The sequence below is a fragment of the Balaenoptera acutorostrata genome, chromosome 5 (assembly GCF_949987535.1).
Source record: "Balaenoptera acutorostrata chromosome 5, mBalAcu1.1, whole genome shotgun sequence".
Classification (NCBI taxonomy): Eukaryota; Metazoa; Chordata; class Mammalia; order Artiodactyla; family Balaenopteridae; genus Balaenoptera; species Balaenoptera acutorostrata.
Window position 1 is genome coordinate 20281983 of NC_080068.1, and position 18689 is coordinate 20300671.

The window sequence follows — 18689 nt, forward strand, 5'->3', positions numbered from 1 at the left end:
TCCTACTCCTTTCCTTTAATGAATCATTTTTATTTATTCAGGTTCTTTGTATTTCCACATGAGTTTTAGAATAAACTTGCTCTTATCTACAAAGAAGTCTTGTTAGGATTTTGACAGGAACTGTATTACATGTGTATATCAACTTGGGAAGTCTTGACATCTTTACTACCATGTCCTTCAATCCATGAACATGATATATCGTTCCATTTATTTAGATCCTCTGATGTCTTTCATTAGTATTGTATAGCTTTCAGCATACAAATCTCATACAAGTTTTGTTAAATTTACAGCTAAGTATTTCTTGTGTGTGTGTGATTGTAAACAGTAATGTATTTTTTTTTAATTTTAAAATTTAATTTATTTATTTATATTTTTTAATTTTTGGCTGTGTTGGGTCTTCGTTGCTGCGCGAGGGCTTTCTCTAGTTGCGGCAAGCGGGGGCCACTCTTCATCGCGGTGCACGGGCCTCTCACTATCGCGGCCTCTCTTGTTGCAGAGCACAGGCTCCAGATGCGCAGGCTCAGTAGTTGTGGCTCACGGGCCCAGTTGCTCCGCGGCATGTGGGATCTTCCCAGACCAGGGCTCGAACCCGTGTCCCTTGCATTGGCAGGCAGATTCTCAACCACTGCGCCACCAGGGAAGCCCCAGTAATGTATTTTTAATTTCAGTGTCTACATGTTCACTACTAGTATATAGAAATATGCTAAATAGAAATTGATTTTTGTATGTTTATCTTGTACCCTGAAATCTTGCAGGATTCACTTATTAGTTCTAGGATTTTTTTTTTTTTTGGTACATTCCGTGGGGATTTTATACATGATCATGTTATTTGCAAATAGGTACAGTTTGATCTCTTCCTTTCCAATCTGTGTGCCTTTTATTTCCTTCTCTCACCTTAATGCACTGACTAGAATTTCCAACACTATTTTGAGTAAGAGTGGTGAAAGGGGACATTCTTGCTTGTTCCCAGTCTTAGGGGGAAAGCATTAAGTCTTCCACTGTTAAGTATACTGTTAACTGTAGGTTTTCTATAGTTGCTCTTTTATCAATTTGAGGCAGTTTCCTTTGGAATTACTATTTTTTTCTATCAGTGTTTTATTTCCTGTCAGTTTTACCATGAATGAGTGGAGAAATTTTTCAAATGCTTTTACTGCATTGACTGATAAAATAAGATTTTTCTTCTTCAGCCTATTAACATAGTGGATCACACTGACTGATATTCAAATAGTGAACCAGCTTTGCATCCTTGGAATAAACTCTACTTGGTCAGGATGTATAATTCTTTTAAAAGATTGTTGAATTCTGATATTTTATTAAGGATATTTGGGTTTATTCCATGAAGGATATTAGTCTGTAGTTTTATTTTTTTGTAGTGTCTTTGACTGGTTTTGATAGCAGGGTAATAATTATTTTGTGAAATGGATTGGGAAATATTTCCTTCTCTTCTATTTTCAGGAAGAGACTGTAGAATTGGTTTTAACTCTTCTTGAAAAGTTTCATAGAATTCTCCAATAAAGACATCTGAGCCTGGAGATTTCCTTTTGGGAGTTTCCTAATTACAAGTTTACTTAACAGTTATAGGGCTGTTCATATTACCTACTTCAAAGTGAGTGAGTTCTGATCATTTTCAATTTTCAAAAACTTGGTTGTAAATTTATGTGTGTGGAGCTGTTCATAGTATTCTCTTACCCTTTTGATGTTTGCAGGGTTTGTATCCTTGTTTCTGATACTATTTTTGATAATAGTAAATTGTCTTCTTTTTTCCCTTTGTCAGTCTGTCAATTTTATTGATCTTTTCAAACAACTAGTTCTTTTGTCTCACTGACCTTCACTATTGTTTTTCTGCTTTCAATTTTACTGATTTCCACTCTCACCTTTATTTCCTTCCTTCTTCTTGCTTTAGGTTTACTTTGCTCTTCTTTTTCTAGTTTCATGAGGAGAAGCCTAGATGACTAAGGCTGTTCCTCTCTTCTAATACGTGCACTAAGTGTTATGTTTCCTCTTAGTGTTGCTTTAGCTGGTTCCCTCGAATTTTTGATATGTTGAATTTTTATTCAGTTTAATGTATTTTTTAAAAATTCTCTTTGAGATTTCTTTGACCCATAGATTATTTGGAAGTGTGTTGTTCAGTTTCCAAGTGATTGAACATTTTCCAATTATCTTTCTGTTATTGACTCTATTTTGATTTCATTGTGGTCAAAGAACACACTCCGTATGATTTCAGTTTTTTAACTTGGTAGAAATTTATTTTATGATCCAGGACATGGTCTAACTTGGAGTATGTTCTGAGCACTTGAAAAGATTTTATAGTCTGCTGTTGGGTGGAGTGTTCTATAAATGTTGATTAAATCTTCTTGGGTAATAGTGGTGTTTAATTCTTTTATATTCTTGCTGATTTTCTGTCTTTTTGTTCTATCAAGTGTTGAGAGAGAGGTGCTAACGTTTCCAACTATAATTGTGAATTTACCTATTTCTCTTTCCAGTTGTATTAGTTTTTGATTTACATATTTTGCATCTGTTTTTTGGTGCATACACATTTATATTGTTATATCCCCTTGAAGGATTGTCTCTTTATCATAACATAATATCTCTCTCTGGTAATTTTTTTAGTCTAAATTCTACTTTTTCTAGTATTAATACAGCTATTCCACTTTCTTGTGATTAATGTTTACATGATATACCATTTTTCATTTCTTTACTTTCAGCCTGTCTATATTGTTATAAATGCAGTGAGTTTCTTATAGGTAACATATAGTCAAGTCATATATTTTTAATTCACTCGGCCAATCTGTCTTTTAATTGATATATTCAGATCATTTACATTTATATGTAACTATTGATTAGTTAGAGCGTATGTCTACCATTTTATTGTTTTCTGTTGTTTTCTTTTTCCTGACTTCCTGGGAGTTATGTGAACATGTTTTTTAGAATTCCATTTTGATTTATCTAGTGTTTTCTGACTCTATCTCTTTGTACAGTTTTTCAGTGGTTGTTCTAGATATTATATTATATATACATAACTTACAACAGCCCACTGGTATCATCACTTTTCTAGTTCAAGTGTACTGTGAAATCCTTACTTCTACTTCTCTTTACTTTCCTTTGTTCTTCCCCATTTATAATGTAACTGCCTTACGTATTTTCTCTACACACATTGAGAACCACATCAGATAATATTAAAATTTTTGCTTCAAATGTCAAACATAATTTAGAAGTTCAAGAGAAGCAAAGTATATTGCATTTACCCATATTTTTGCTTATGCTGTCCTTTCTTCCTTCTTGATATTTCAGATTCCTTTCTTTATTATTTTCTTTTGTTTAGAAAATTTCCTTTAGCTATTCTTTTAGGGTATGTCTGCTAATGACAAATTCTATTACTTTTCCTTCATCTGAAAATATCTTGATTTCCCCTTCATTCCTGAAAGATATTTTTGCTGGGTATAGAATTCTCGGTTGATAGTTTCTTTTCTTTCAGTATTGAAAAATGTGCCACTTCTTCCCAGCCTGCATGATTTCGGATGTGAAATTCACTGTCATTTGAATTGCTTTTCCCCTATAGGTAAGGTGTCACTCCTCTTTTGCTGCTTTCAAGGTTTTTTCTTTATCTTCAGTTTTCAGAAGTTTGACTATGATGTGTCTTCATGTGGATATCACTGGGCTTATCTCTTTGGAGTTCACTCAACTTCTTAAATTATGGAAGTTTATATCTTTTGTCAAGTACTTGAAGTTTTCAACCTTTATTTTTTTAGTACTTTTTCAGTTATGCCCTCTTTCTCCTCTTCTTCTAGGAAACATATAAGAATGTTAAATCTTTTGTTATAGTCTCACTTGTATGTGAGGTTATGTTCATTTTTTCTCTTTCAGTCTATTTTCTCCACTGTTCAGATTGAATAATGTCCATTTTTCTATTTTCCAGTTCACTGATTTTTTTTTCCTCTGTTATTCTGCTGTTTATGTTATTCATTGCTAGTTTCATTTTGGTTTTGTACTTTTAATTTATAGAATTTCTATTTGATTCTTTATACCTTGTGTTTATTTGCTCAGACTTTCTATTTCTTTGCTGAGACTTTTATTCTAAATGTTTCAAGCATATTTGTAATTGCTCATTGAAGCATTTTTATGATGGATGCTTTATAGTCTTTGTTAGGCAATTCTAACCCTTCTGTCATCTTCATGTGCATTTCTATTGATTGACTTTTTAAATATGATTTGAAGTGTTCCTAATGTTTAGTATGCTAAGTGATTTTCAATTGATTTGTGATCATTTGAGGTATTGTCTTATAAGGCTCTGGACCTTATCTAAAGCTTCTGTTTTAATTGTCCTGTTTGGTACAGGAAGTGAGGATACCACCTTGTTACTCCAAGGTGGGAGTAGAAGTTGAGGTTTCCCCCTTGGCCTCTGATGACGTCTGAAACAAGAGGCTCCTCATCACTGATGGGCAGGGATGGGATTTCCAGTCCCCAGTCAAGCCTCCACTGATATCTCTTTGGCTGGAAAGAGGAGGGGTGCCTTATTATTGCTCCCCAGGTGGCTTTAATGACACCACAATGATATGGCTTTGCTTACCTCTGGATGGCAGTGAAAGTCCAGGCCACTTATAACACTACCCCGGGTGATGGGGGAGAGGAAGGGATACCTTGTTACTGCCGGTAGCAGTGGAAGTAACAGCTCCCTACTCAATCTTCTCTGTTACCACCCCAGTTGGGAGGGTAGGGCATCTCATTACAGCCTGGAAAGGGTGACAGTATAGGTTCTCAGCCTCTGCTGGTGTGGGTGTGGGTGGGGCCACAGTTTTTTCTGTGGTATTTGGCTGCGGTAGAATGACTACTGCTTAAAAGTTTTCTGTCTTACTATGTCACCCCTTTCCGGGTTGTTTGGCTAGAGACAGCAGGCCTTTCTTGGGAATTGTTTGTCTGTGCTCATTGGTGTTTCTGGGTTATCTGCTTCTCCAGCACCCAGTCTAAGACATAAAAGGCAAAAGGAAACCCAAGCAACACACTGCCATGTTGTTCTTTGGGTCCCAAGGTCCTTAGCTGGTCTACCTTCTTCCCTCTATGTTTCAGTTTTCTTATGTTTGTTTTACTTTATAACTGATATCCAGTTGCACTTTAGTGTGAGGAACAGGGAAAAGTATAACTCTTCCATCTTCCTGAAAGTGGAAGTCATCACTGACTTTTAAATCACTTCCCTCATTCTCATATCCAAGTTTCTGCCATCTTCTCTCTTCACTAACCATAGAAATCATACACACCTTGAGTAAACTCTTAATTCTCACCTATTATATGGTGGCTTCTCCAATTACTCTGATTATGATTCTACTTTATCTTTCTGACTTTTCTTCAGACATCTTTATTCTATGTTTTGAATTTAATTACATTCAGTCTTCTGGGAGATCCTGGGTAAATCAGTTAATCTCTCTGAGCCTCAGTTTTCTTATTTGTGAAAGAATGACACTGGTTCCCATCTATTTCAGAAGATTGTTAATTAGCATTAAATTTTTAAAAATAGGAATGAAAAACTATAAAATGCTTGTCAAATGTTAGGTATTACTATTATTCCAAATGTTCTGTGTGAGTCTTGTCTCCTCTTCATAAATTACAAATTCTTTGAGTAAGAGGATATCTCATATTTTCTTACTGTATTTCTCTCAGAATTAGCCCATAGGGTAGAACTGATTTCTCTGTTCTTATAGATTCACTCTAGATGTTAAGAATATTGAACTACCAAACCTAACATAGGCAGTAGCATCTGATCCATTATTATTTATCAAGCAAACATATAAACAGTTAATCAATGCCCTTGTCATTATATTCACGTATATGTAAACAGGCACATGTACTATTCAAATAGTCTCTGAAATACTTGGGAGTCTTTGAAGGTCAAGGTAGACTGGGCATGTTTTGAAGATATCCACATCAGACAGAAGAAAAAGGATCCATTTGATTCAAATATTTTTTTAAGGTATGTTTATATATACCATGTAAGTCACTGTCTAGATTTAAATAAAATACTCCCTGCTTTGAGAAACTCACAAACATAACTAAAGAACGAAGAGCTACATGAAGTTAAGAGTTCATTTAGTCTACTCTCTTTGATAGTAATCTTTTATTTTTAAAGTTTTACAAAACACACAAATGAAAATATCTCTTCTATCTAATTTAATTCCTTAACCAATTATCTCCTCTTTTTCTATTCTTGAAAGATATAAAAAACAAGTGGTTTCCATCTTCTGTAAAAAGTATTTTGGCAATTACAGAGCAATAAATCTATACTTACCTCTCATATAAACAAAAAACTATAGTCTTTACTTAGAATAAACAGCTTGGTATCCCAAACACAGAAGTTTAGATCAAATGGTTAAAAATAAAATAAGACGATTCAGAAGGTAATGAAAAGGTCCTATGTGTTGAATGAATGAAACCTGCCATTTCTGTGTGCTGACACACTAGCAGTAATATTTTCTAATTAACTACCTTTGCTCACCAAGCATCTCTGGCTTACAATCTGGGTTTTCTTTTCTTTAGTTTTTTTTAGCCATGCCACGTGGCACGTGGAATTCACAGACTAGGGATCGAACCCGTGCCCCCTGCAGTGGAAGCGTGGAGTCTTAACCACTGGACCACCAGGGAAGTCCCAACAATCTTGGTTTTCTATGTAGTTTCCACTCAATGAAATATGGGTTCATCAACCACCACCCTATTATGATCTTCTTTGGAGTTAATAAATTGGCATTCTGATTTACAAATAACCCCCTATGTATTGAATAATGTGCGCCTTTCCTCTAGAGATGAATCACCGCCCAGCATGTTGATAAATATTAAGTTTCTAGTTTTGCAAAGTGTAGTATTAGACTCTGAAATGTACCACACCAAAGAACAATCACCTTTGTTAAACTCCTCTAAGTGTCTGCGTGGGGTGACATATATGTCGCTCACCTCTTCAAAACACAACACAGGCTGTAAAAATATTGGTAGGTCCACTTACTGTTATTCTAAGACCAATAATGCTAACATGACTTCAATACAGAAATGGGAGAAAGAAGCAGTTAAATGTCGTTAACATTAATGAAGAATTAATACTGAAATCATCTAACAGATCACAAACATGCAAATAATTCACTGCCAATGTGTTTAGACATCTTAAAAACACAAAAGATTTTAAATTAAACGATTTTAATTCAGAAAGTGAAAAAAAGGTTTTTAACTTTGGGGGGAAATATGTGCTAAAGTTAGTGTTTTGAGTAAAGCAGCTTTTCCTATGCTTTCAACACACCACTTTTAATTTAAGGAGACAGAGAAGGCTCTCACTGTCACAGAGGTATTTTACTTTGGGGGGGAATATGTGCTAAAGTTAGTGTTTTTGAGTAAAGCAGCTTTTCCTGTGCTTTCAACACGCCACTTTTAATCTAAGGAGACAGAGAAGGCTCTCACTGTCACAGAGATAGTCTACTTTCACCAGCACCACTTTGGCAGCTGCTTTTACTGGAAAATATTAATAATCCCCAAATGTATTTTGCTTGCCAACTTCTTTTAAGAAATAAAACTGTATTGCAAACAATTTTAACAGTATTTTTATGAATGACAATTGAGTCGTCTATCTTTTAGGAAAATTTAAAATGATTATCTCCTTCCTGTTATTCCAAGACCCCAGCATTTCACTGTAAACATCATACATTGGCTTTATGAATGTCAAATTCACAAGAACAAATAATCACAAATTTAAGCATTTTCCTATGAATCAGAAGTAAACTATTATGATAAATTGTAATAAACATGAATTATAAAATCAGTTCTCTCACACTTATTTACTAAATTGGCAAAAAAACTGAAATAATAAGAAAGAAAATGAAGAAAATATTAGCCAAGAGAAAAGAAACATTCTTGAAAAAAAATCACAGTAGTTTGAACTACATATGAAAAATGCAAAAATTGGCCAGAGTTAACAGAAATAGAAGAATACTGGACAAATAGTGACTCCAAGTAATTTCCCAATTCTAGACAGTCTCTAATATCTTAAAAACTCATAAAAAAATATATTGCTTTTAGTTCTTTTAGAACCAGCTGGTAACATGCTAGAAGCTCATGCATAATCATCACACTACTTGTACGTAGTAAACTAGAAGGCGTGCATGGGTATCTAGAAAAGTTACTTAGAACTTTGCCAAAACTGACATGTTGCTTTTGTGAAGCCAAACAGCATTTGTTTGGCTCTTGGTATAACAAGTTAATAGTGAAGTTTTAAAGGATTTTGAGGAGGCTTGCTTATGCTGGCTTCTAAATGCACCAGTCTAAAGGCAGAATTTAATATTCTAAAACACTGTAAAGTGGATTCTGAAAAGGGCTTAGAAAATTGCTTTAAAAGGTTTACTTTACTTTTAAAAGCATCTGTTGCTCCAGGTGCATGGTTTTTGTCTGGATGAAACTTCAAAGCAAGCTTTCTATAAGCTTTTTTCAAATCTTCATCACCAGCATCTTTGGTAACTCCAAGTACTTCATAGTAATTTTTACATTTGTTTATGCTGTGAACAAGAGAATGTGTTACATTGTAAGTAAACTTCAAGGAAGAGCTTCGAGTAATACCTCTATTTTTTTTATTTATTAGAATAGTATAAAGAACTGTGTGTGGACTGTTTTCTCGATATCAAGTTATAGTTTATCCGTTAAGGGTTATTGCTCCATTCTCTTTTTCAATCACAGACCATTTTCCCAACCTCTCCCAATCTAAGAATTGACCATAAGAATGTCCTTGGTGCAATTTATCACAACTACAGAGAAGTAAAGCAAAGCTCACAACAAATGTGGATGAGGGACAGAGCACACACTGCAACTAAAACGAGAGAGTAAGAACAATTTTATAGTACTCTTAAGTGCGTAAATAAATTCCAAAACTCCTCGCAAGTATGTCACAGCTAAAGACTAATGTGCAGTGCATTCCAAGAGTTTTATTGTTGCATAATGTAAACCTAACCAAGTATCAAAGCAACAGTTTAGTGCATGTAGACAATTACAGTACCCTATGGCTTCAATGTCCAGGCAAGTTAATTCAGCTAGGCAATGCTAAAGAGAATTCATTTGTGTCAGTCTCTATGAAAGATAAAATCTCATAATAAAATACATCATGGGACTCAAAAATATTTGTTACATCTGATTTTCATTATGATGAACATACTCTTAAAGATTACTTACATGTTTATAACCCTAAATATGCAGTGTTTAAGCCCAGAGTCTTTGAAGTATGTTAGGAAAAGAAATACTCTGAATGGAGCAGAGAATACTAATGCTTTTGTATGCTAACATTCTCCCATGACCTAAAAATTTTCCTTCACTAAAATACAGCTACATTTTAAATATTTTTTGTTGAGTACTATATAACTTTAAATGTGTTCCATGTATGAGCAGCTTGATGACAGAAGTAGTAAGAAGTAAAAGGATCTGAGGCACAACTGTTCCCTGACAGCTAAAGAACTGCAAAGGCTGACTTGAAATTTTCAGAGAAAAGAGACAAGATTGATCTTATTTTGCTACTAAACCTATTAGCCATCACAGTGCTTGGTACATGATGGGTTCTCAGTAAATATTTATGGAATAAATGAACCTTAGCTCTCCTTTCATAACGAAAGCATTCATCATTTGTTATATGAACAAGGGGAAAAAAAGAACACACTGAAAAGATTATAGAATTTTTTAATAATCACAACAAAAATCTGTTAGGCAGTCTTCTTCAGAGTAATAATAGTTAAAATTAGATTTTTCTACTTTAGACACTTAATAAATATGAACACAAGTCAATTTTATTTCATAAACATGACATTTCCTTTATTTAGTCAATAATATTTATTGAGCACCAACTAAGTCCCAGGGCGCTTGAGATCTATTACAGAACAAAACAGAGAACTATCACTGCCTTTGTAGAGACTCATTCTCCTAGATATGTTAAGAAACTATGTGATAGAAAAAAACGGAAGAACGACATGTACAGAACACCTACTGTGTGTCAGGCACATATCCACAACCCCATATCCATGTTCCAACATCCATAAAGTTCTGAAAAATGGAAGTTATTCTATAACTAACTTGACTGCAAAAACCTGACTTGGAAACTTTCAGAGGGAAAATTTCAAAGGCAAAACTGAACTGATGTGAAACTGCTATAGAGTCTTCATTTATCACATTCACGTGTGATATTTGTACCTTTTGCTGCAGAAATGGCACTATTAGGTTAGGGCTGCTTACCAGACCCTGCTAAGACATTATGTAATCTATAACATATGCTCCTTAGTACTTTTCGAAAATATGAAGACCCCGAGTTCCAAAATACATCTGGTCCACAAAAATTTCACGTAAAGAATTGTAGAATCTTATTATGCTGATTATTTTACACAAATTATCTCATTTACTCCTCATTAGGTAGATATTATTCCTATTTAACCAATGAGGAAATCAAGGCTTCGAGTGGTTATGTAAATTGCCAAAAGTCATATAACAAAGTAACAGATGGAAACCAAAATTTATTTCTTCAACAAAAATTTACTGAATATCCACTTTCTGCTAGATGCTGTTTCAGACACTACAGTGGTAAATAAAGCAGTCAAAAAATCCCTCCTCACATTAAATTTAAAATTGGGAGAGAGACAAGCAATTAACAAATATAGAAGTCAAATACGAAGTACATCATATGACATCATATGGTGATATATATTCAGAGAAAAATGAAGTGGCAAAGGGAAATAGTGAATGGAAAGAGAGGCCTGCTATTTTAAATAGGGCAATTAGGAAAGGCCTCACAAGTGAAGATTCAGTCCTCAGTTTGTCTGACTTGAAAATCCTGCTGTCTCAGAATCAGAATAAAGAAGAAAAGGAGCCCATTCAGACTCCAGACCAACCATCCACTTCCTTCTATTTGCTCTTCTAATCAGTGTTTAAACAGATTCTCTGTTGGTTTTGGTGCCCCAAACATGCCTTCTCTGCCTCTCTTCTTGTTTAGTTAGTTTCTACAACGTCTTCAGATCTCAGCTGAGCTCTTCTTTTTCTCAAGAACTCAGATTCCTCAAGACTAAGTTTGGTGACCCTCTTATATTCTCCTAAAGCTCTCTGAACTTAGCCCTATCCCAGCAATTATCTTAAATGTACCACAGCTATCAGTTTACATGTTTGACTACTTTTCCAGACTATTAGGCCCCCTGAAGGCAGGGATTGTGTCTTGTTCACCATATGTGTTGAATGGATGGATGACTAGTACAATTTGAGGGCAGAAATGGTGAAGATCTAAAAGTCATTTTTGGACCAAAGACAACGTGCTGTAAGAAAAATATAGTTGGCACCAAAAAATCAATTTGGAATAGAAGACTGTGGGACAAGGACCAGAGCTAAAAATATGACAGACGCTATCTGAACGCAAAAGACAAAAGGCAGTGATAAACAAAACACTGAACAATCCTAAAGTCATTACTACTTGCTTTGAATGCATAAGATGTTTCCTTATGACCAGATTAATCCTATAAAATTATGTTGTTGATTATTTCCTGAGCACAAAAGGCTAGGCAATAGAAAAAGGCAGCCTAGGAGAGGGCTGCTGGATAGTATAGGGAAATTAGGTTGGAATTCACAGTCCTCTAGAGATGGGTCATAAAGCTAAGTACTGTCACAAAGAGAAAAAAGGTAGGAAAAACAATTATTTTACTAACTCTTAGCCGTATCTAGCTCTACCATATCTTCCTTGCACTGAATTTTTCATCATATATTAGAGAAGAAATTCTTTGAGAAGCTAGCAGAGAGGTATAAAGTCAACATCACCAATGGACAAGCTGTAGACTACATATCTCAAGTAACGCTACAAATATACTCATTTACTTAATTTTTCACACCTAAATGAGAAATTACCATTCACAAATTAATTTTAATCTATATATTGTTCATTATACTCCTTTTCACCAACTAACTGCATTTGTCACATTTTTTTATAGTTTGCTCCTTACTGAAAGATTCAAACCTTCTTCACCATCCTCACCAAAGACTAAAAAAAGAAGGAAGGAAGGAAGGAAGGGAGGGAGGGAAGGAGAGAGGGAGGAAAGAGAGAAAGAAGGAAAGAAAAGAAAGAAAGAAAGGAAGGAAGGAAGAAAGAAAGAAAAAAAAAAAGAAAAGAAAAAAGAGGTAATCTATTACCTGCCCTGGAAGAAAATATCGTGCAAAAAGGCCAGAAAGATATGTCTGGGAGCTCAACAGGGGAGATGCATGCATGGCTCAACTTTTATGTCTTCCTTTATGTGTGAGAAAGCATTCTGGCCGTGGAGGGAGGGGTCTCTTTCTATTCTTTTTTTCATATATTATAGATGAGTTTTAAATAAACTTCAAATTTAATCGCTGTTTAGGAAAATAATTCCTTATTCCTGAGACAAAGGTTTATTTATTTTATAAATTTAGCAAAATGGTTTATTTTGTTTTCATTTAAAGAACTACAGCTAAATCCAATCCTAATGAAATCCCCATAATTCAAATAATTTTAACAGTTATACAGAAGTGTTCCTAATTGATAAATATAATGATGGCCAGTTAATGCTTTCTCACTGATCTTGTAAATTTTTAAAATAAAAGATGGGCTTTTTTTCCATGAGATATTAAAAGTCTCTTTAAATTAGATCCAGGACACCTTTTGCTCTGTAATTTTTCAATATATTTCAACGCAAAGACAACAAATAGTGCTTAGTTTCACAGAATATGAGTTTTTACAAAGTTACACACTTTTTCTTCAGTCTTACTGTAAGCTAGCTCTTACTTATGCAATGGATGCAGTATTATTGCATGGCTTCTCCCATTGAGCCAAATTGTCACTGAGCAACTTGTTTGCATAATCGTGCTAACCAACAAGATAACATGGCTTTCTTCAGAAAAATCCCCTGTGTATAGGTAAAACAAAAACAAAAACATACAGCATGTAAGTGTTTGCTGGTGATCTGTTACCTCACTAAAGCGACACTTACAGAAGGCTAATATAATGAGTAAGTGTTACATGATTAGCTAAGCAACTCTTATACAGTATAAGGTACCAAGTGAAATACTTTGAATAACTTAGGGGTTCTATTAAAGAATGTTCTGATCATATTTATCCCCAAAGGAAAAAAACTTCATTTATTTAATTTTAAAAAGGTATGCTAAAATTATTGATAAGAGAAACAATCTCTAATACAGGTACACTACTAAGCTAATACTTGTACTCCACAAAAATTCAGTCTCAAACTTGGCTGGGTCCACGGTGCTAGCCAGCAATCCTGCCATTCCATCTGCCTTTCCCCTCTGCAAATATTCCATACCTTTACCACTCTTCTCAGGCTTTCAATCTCATCTCTTTTCTTCTAACTCTCAGAGGATAACTTCATCTCCAGTTTCATAGAGAATACAGACCCAAAAGACAGGAACTCCCTCAACATTTTATTTCCATCTGTCCAATTCTGGCCATATACAAAGGGGATCTGCACCCACAATCATCTTTCATCTTTCACACAATTCACTCTATTTAGGTCTTTTACTGAGAATAAGTTCTCCCAGTAAAAAGTAATTTCTACAAGAAAATAAAATTTGTTTTTGGAGAGATGTGGTTTCCTGAAACACATTTCAGCACACTGTTTAATTAAAGGTTTTTCTTAAAGAAATTCAAAAGCAAGTCTCTCATTTATTCACTTATCTCACTTATTCAGCCACCTCTGACACAATACTACAGTTATAAAAGTCGTTAGCAAGATTATTTATAATTCTCAAAGTACTTCACTACCATTCAGGCTAACCAAATACCCTTTACCATGATTAGGGAGTCTTTGTTTCTTATTGTGGTCACACAGATAAAATGTTACATTCAAGCTTTAGCATCTGAATATATATGAAGAAAAGCAAAATATAAATACATTGACACTTGATTTAAAAATAACTTCAATTCCAAATTATGGTGGGTAAAACAGAATTAACTAAAAATAAGAATGGGGAAAAAAGGGTGAAAAAAAAAGAAAATAAGATTAAAAGAGAAATAGATAAGAAAGGGCAAAAGAGAAAGAAAACTAGCTTTACCTACTTTTCACTTAAGCTAGTTCACTGTACTATTCACTCTCTATGTTGGATTATCCGATTAATCAGTGTTCAGAGTCCTTCATCCTTATACTTTAGTTTCCCTAGACAGCAATTTCAGTACAACATCAATACAGTTTCCTTAAGCTATAGCAGGAAACTATAACAGTATTTTCTCCAGTGTTTCATACTCAGAAGTTCATTTTCTTTCCAGAAAATCTTTTCTTAATTATAAAATTAATAAAGTCAATCTCCAAAACCCAGTTCATAATTTTCCAATTCTACCTAATTCTTCTGCTTTAAGTAGACGTGTATCATGAAGTAAAACTAAAACACTGAGACAGAATGATCAGAGTAAGAGAAATATTAAAAGGAGAGGACGTTATAGTGTTTGCAATATATATAAAGATAGCCTTAAAGAAAGAATATAAATAGAAAAAAAAACCTATCCTTCATTAATATACGTAGGAAATTGAAAAAGCTGTTGCAATTGCCCTCAATTTTCTTCTCATATGAAATTCTCCTGCCTATATATATATATATATATATATATATATATATGTGACAAAACAATTCTTTATCCTCTTTCAATATTGTTATCTAAACACTGTATTGTGTCAAAAATTGAAACAATTTGCCTCAAAAAATTTCTTTCTGTAAGTAGCTTTGTGGCTTATAGTTACTTTAAAAGATGGAAACTTCCACAGAATTGGTAATTTACAGACTGATTTTATACAGAATATAAAGCATAAGACACCCAGAGTTCAATTTCTCAATGTCTGTTCTTCTACTGAATTATAATTCAAACCCATTTTTTAGGTGTTATGACACTAAACTTACATTAGTATCAGTTATAATTGACATATAAGTTACTTATTCCTACCTGAGAACTCCATCTACTTGGTCTTTGGTGTAGCCTTTTCCGCTTTCACCACTACCAGAGGAGCTGTCCTTTGTGCACTTAGGCTTGCTTTGATCACCACTACCTGACGGTTTTCGGCAATGAGGGCTATTTCCAGCAGTGCTTCCATTTTTCATAATTATTTCCAATAGTGCTGTGGAAAGATACAGAAAGCATACTATCTCTGTTTACATCAAGGTACACACACATGGTCTTGAGAAAAAAGTTATAAAGCTGACAAATTGTGTACTTCAGAAAGATACACCATAGGGTCTTTTAAAATAAATAGCAAGCATTCCCTTATGTACTTAGCTGTTGACAGACTACTGATCACCATTTAGAAGTAGAATATTAAGAAGTTTAATGTTAGTAACTCAAAACTACTATCATCCAATAACTTATGACATACTTTTATTTGTCACATCATGGTGAAACTGCAGAATACCAAAGAAAAAGATAGTCCTTAAAGTAGCCAATGAGATTACCTAAAAAGAAACAGAAATTAGACTTCCTATTTATTTCTCAGCAGCAACAATGGCAGCTAAGTGAGTAGTATCTTCAAAATACTTAGGGAGAAAAACTGTCAACTTGAGTTCTGCACTAATTTTCTGGAAATTACATAAGATTAAAATAAAAACATTTTCAAACAAACAAAAACTGAGAATATTTACCACTAAGATTTCACTAGAAGATACTTAAAATACATATTTTGAACAAAAGGAAAATGCTTGCAGACAGGCTGAGATGTAAAAGGGAATGGACATCATGAGGTTCAAATACTGTGGAGCAAACACTGTAGTAATGTGTGAGTAAATCTAAACTGAGTCTATAAAGCAACAGTATATGTCTAGGATCTCCTATAAAATACTGGAGAGGCACAGAAGAGGGGTAGAGAGAATATATGAAATAAGAATGGCCATGTATTCATAATGATTAAAGATGGGAGGGTGGTAGGGATTGACTAAACTATTCCCTCTCCTTTCGGGTATGCTTGAAACTTCCCATAATGAGTTAAAACTAAACATTGAAAAAAAAATCAACAGAACTAAAAGGAAAAAACAGAGAAACCCACCTTGACAGTAAAAGACTTTAACACATTTTTAATCCACAACTGACACTGGGTCGATTAAATAATCACTAAGGATACAAATGACATAAACTTCTAATTTATCAAGTTTGATCTAAGAAACATAAAGTAATTATATCCAACAAATGTGAATATTCATTCTTTACAGGCACACAAGGAATGAAAATTGACTACATTATAACTAGACCATAATATTATCCTCTTCAAATCTCAAAGAATTAGTATTACAATATACTACAATCTCTGAGCAAAATGCATTTAAGTGAGAAATCAATTATAAAAATGTAACTAGATCACAAATAGGTTGGAAAGGAGAAGAGTCTAGAAAAACTCATGTATCAAAGAAACAATCATAATAGAAACAAGAAAACAGAATTGAAGAAAAATGAACATACTACATATCAGATTTTGTGGGTCATCAAATGGTGCTGGCACAACTGGACAGCTATATGAAAAACAATGAATCTGGACCCCTTCACACCATACACAAAAATTAGCTCAAAATAGATCACACACCTATATGTAAGAGCTAAAACTATAAAACTCTTAGAAGAAACTATAGGAGTAAATCTTTGTGACTTTGATTTAGTCCAAAATTCTTAGATTTGACAAATTAAGTGGCAAAAGAAAATACAGAGAAACTGGACCTTATCAAAATTGAAAACTTCTGCCCCTCAAAGAATATCATCAATAAAGTAAAAAGACAATCCACAGAATATGAAAAAATATTTACAAAATCATATATCTGAAAGAGACATATATCTAGAATATATAAAGGATTCTTACAATTCAATAATAAAAGGACCAAGAACTCAATTAAAAATGGGTAAAGGATCTGAATAGACATTCTCCAAAATATACAAGTGATTAATAAGTACATGAAAAGTTGCGCAACAATAGCCACTAGGCAAATGAAAATTAAAACTACAATGAGATACCACTTTACATCCACTAGGATGACTATCATCAACAAGATGGACAATCACAGGTGTTGGCAAGGATATTGAACAATGGGAACCCTTATACATTGCTGGTGGTAATGTAAAATGATATGTCCACTTTGAAAAATCATCTGGTAGTTCTTTAAAAGATTAAACATATAGTTACTATTTGACCCAACAATCCTATCCCTGGGTGTATACCCAAGAGAAATGAAAACATACATGTATACAAAAACTGGTTCACAAATGTTCATAAGAGTATTGCTCATAATAGAAAAAAGTTGAAACAACTGAAACGTCCATCAACTGATGAATGGATAAATAAAATGTGATATGTCCATATAATGAAATATTATTTGACAATTTAAAAAATGAAGTATTGATATATGCTACAACATGGATCAACCTTGAAAACATGCTAAGTGAAAAAAGCCAGTCACAAAAGACCACATATTGTATGATTCCATTTATATGAAATGTATAGAATAGGCAAATCTACAGAGACAGAAAGATCAGTTGTTGCCAAGGGTTACTGGGGAGGGAAGGATAGAATTGGGGAGAAATGAGGAGTCATTGCTAGTGAGTACAAGGTTTCTTTCTGTGATGAAGAAAATGTTCTAAAACTAATTGCTGTAATGGTTGCACAACTCTGTGAACCCACTGAATGGTATACTTTAATTGAATGAATTGTAAGGTATGCGAGTTACATCTCAGTAAAGCTGTTACATATATATTTTTAAAAATCCAGCAGTGTCATTGCCACATGGCTTGTGGGATCTCAGTTCCCTGACAAGGGACTAAACCTGGGCCACAGCAGTGAAACTGCTGAATCCTAACCACTAGACCACCAGGGAACTCCCGATAATTATTTTTAATATTTTACATATGAGAAATTTCTTCCATATCTTTTTCCTAGCTAATGCATTCAAGAGGTCACCAAAGACATAAGATATTCAGTTTTTATAACAATCTAGCTGTAGATGGTACAGAAAGGCTCTTAATTAGACACCAATCTAGTAGTTATTAACAATATAAGAATAACATATAGTTAATTTTTAACTATAGTTTCGTTCACATTTAATGCAATCACATTAACCTTGAGAGCAGAAGCCAGTACGGTCTAGTTCACAACTTTTTAATACGAAAAATTTTGTGGAAATTCTGGGAAGACAGCAGCTTACATTTTAAATCTCATAAATTAGAGCAATTAGACAGCAAAATCAAAACCTCATGTACAAAATCCCAAAATACAAGGTGGGGACAAGCCACCAATAGTTACAAGATCTATGTGGGTAGTATCATCTGTGCAGGAAAAAGCAGAGGACAGTAACAGGGCGTTTTACCAGTCCACAGAACAGAATAACTGCAAAATAGCCAACAGGGACTCTCTATGAAGCAGAGCAGGCGAAAATGAGAAAAGTGAATAAAAAGGAATGGGTTTTGCTCACTACAATAGCATGTGATTGAAAGGGTTCACAATAAACTCTTAAGGGCATCCAGTCACTACAATTCTCAAAACTAATCAGTCAAAGCTCTCCTCCAGAACAAAGCCACACCAAGGAGAAACTGCTGGGAACAGGATCCAAAGTGGGGAAGGAGAAAGGAGTGAGGAGATCTTATATAGCAAGGTGACATACTTTCAAACATTACACAGAAACTGGAGAAGATCTCTGTGTATTTAGAAAGGCTAACTAACTTCACATAAAAA

The 18689-nt window shown here is 34.0% G+C and overlaps 1 protein-coding gene across 5 annotated transcripts in view; it reads right to left on the minus strand.

Moving 5' to 3' along the window:
- DNAJB14 (DnaJ heat shock protein family (Hsp40) member B14) overlaps positions 1-18689 on the minus strand; it is a 48834-nt gene that overhangs the window by 17592 nt on the left and 12553 nt on the right. For 2 of the 5 annotated variants that reach the window (XM_057547011.1, XM_007172904.3), the window contains exons 2-4: positions 15363-15438; positions 14936-15107; positions 8374-8519 (exon numbers count right to left, since the gene is read on the minus strand). In XM_057547011.1, the coding sequence (XP_057402994.1) occupies positions 8374-8519; positions 14936-15090 (301 nt within the window). In that variant the 5' untranslated portion in view covers positions 15091-15107; positions 15363-15438. Of the gene's footprint in view, positions 1-8373; positions 8520-12772; positions 12894-14935; positions 15108-15362; positions 15439-18689 lie in introns of those variants that run through there. The other 3 variants (XM_007172905.2, XM_057547012.1, XM_057547014.1) reach the window with 3 other exon arrangements.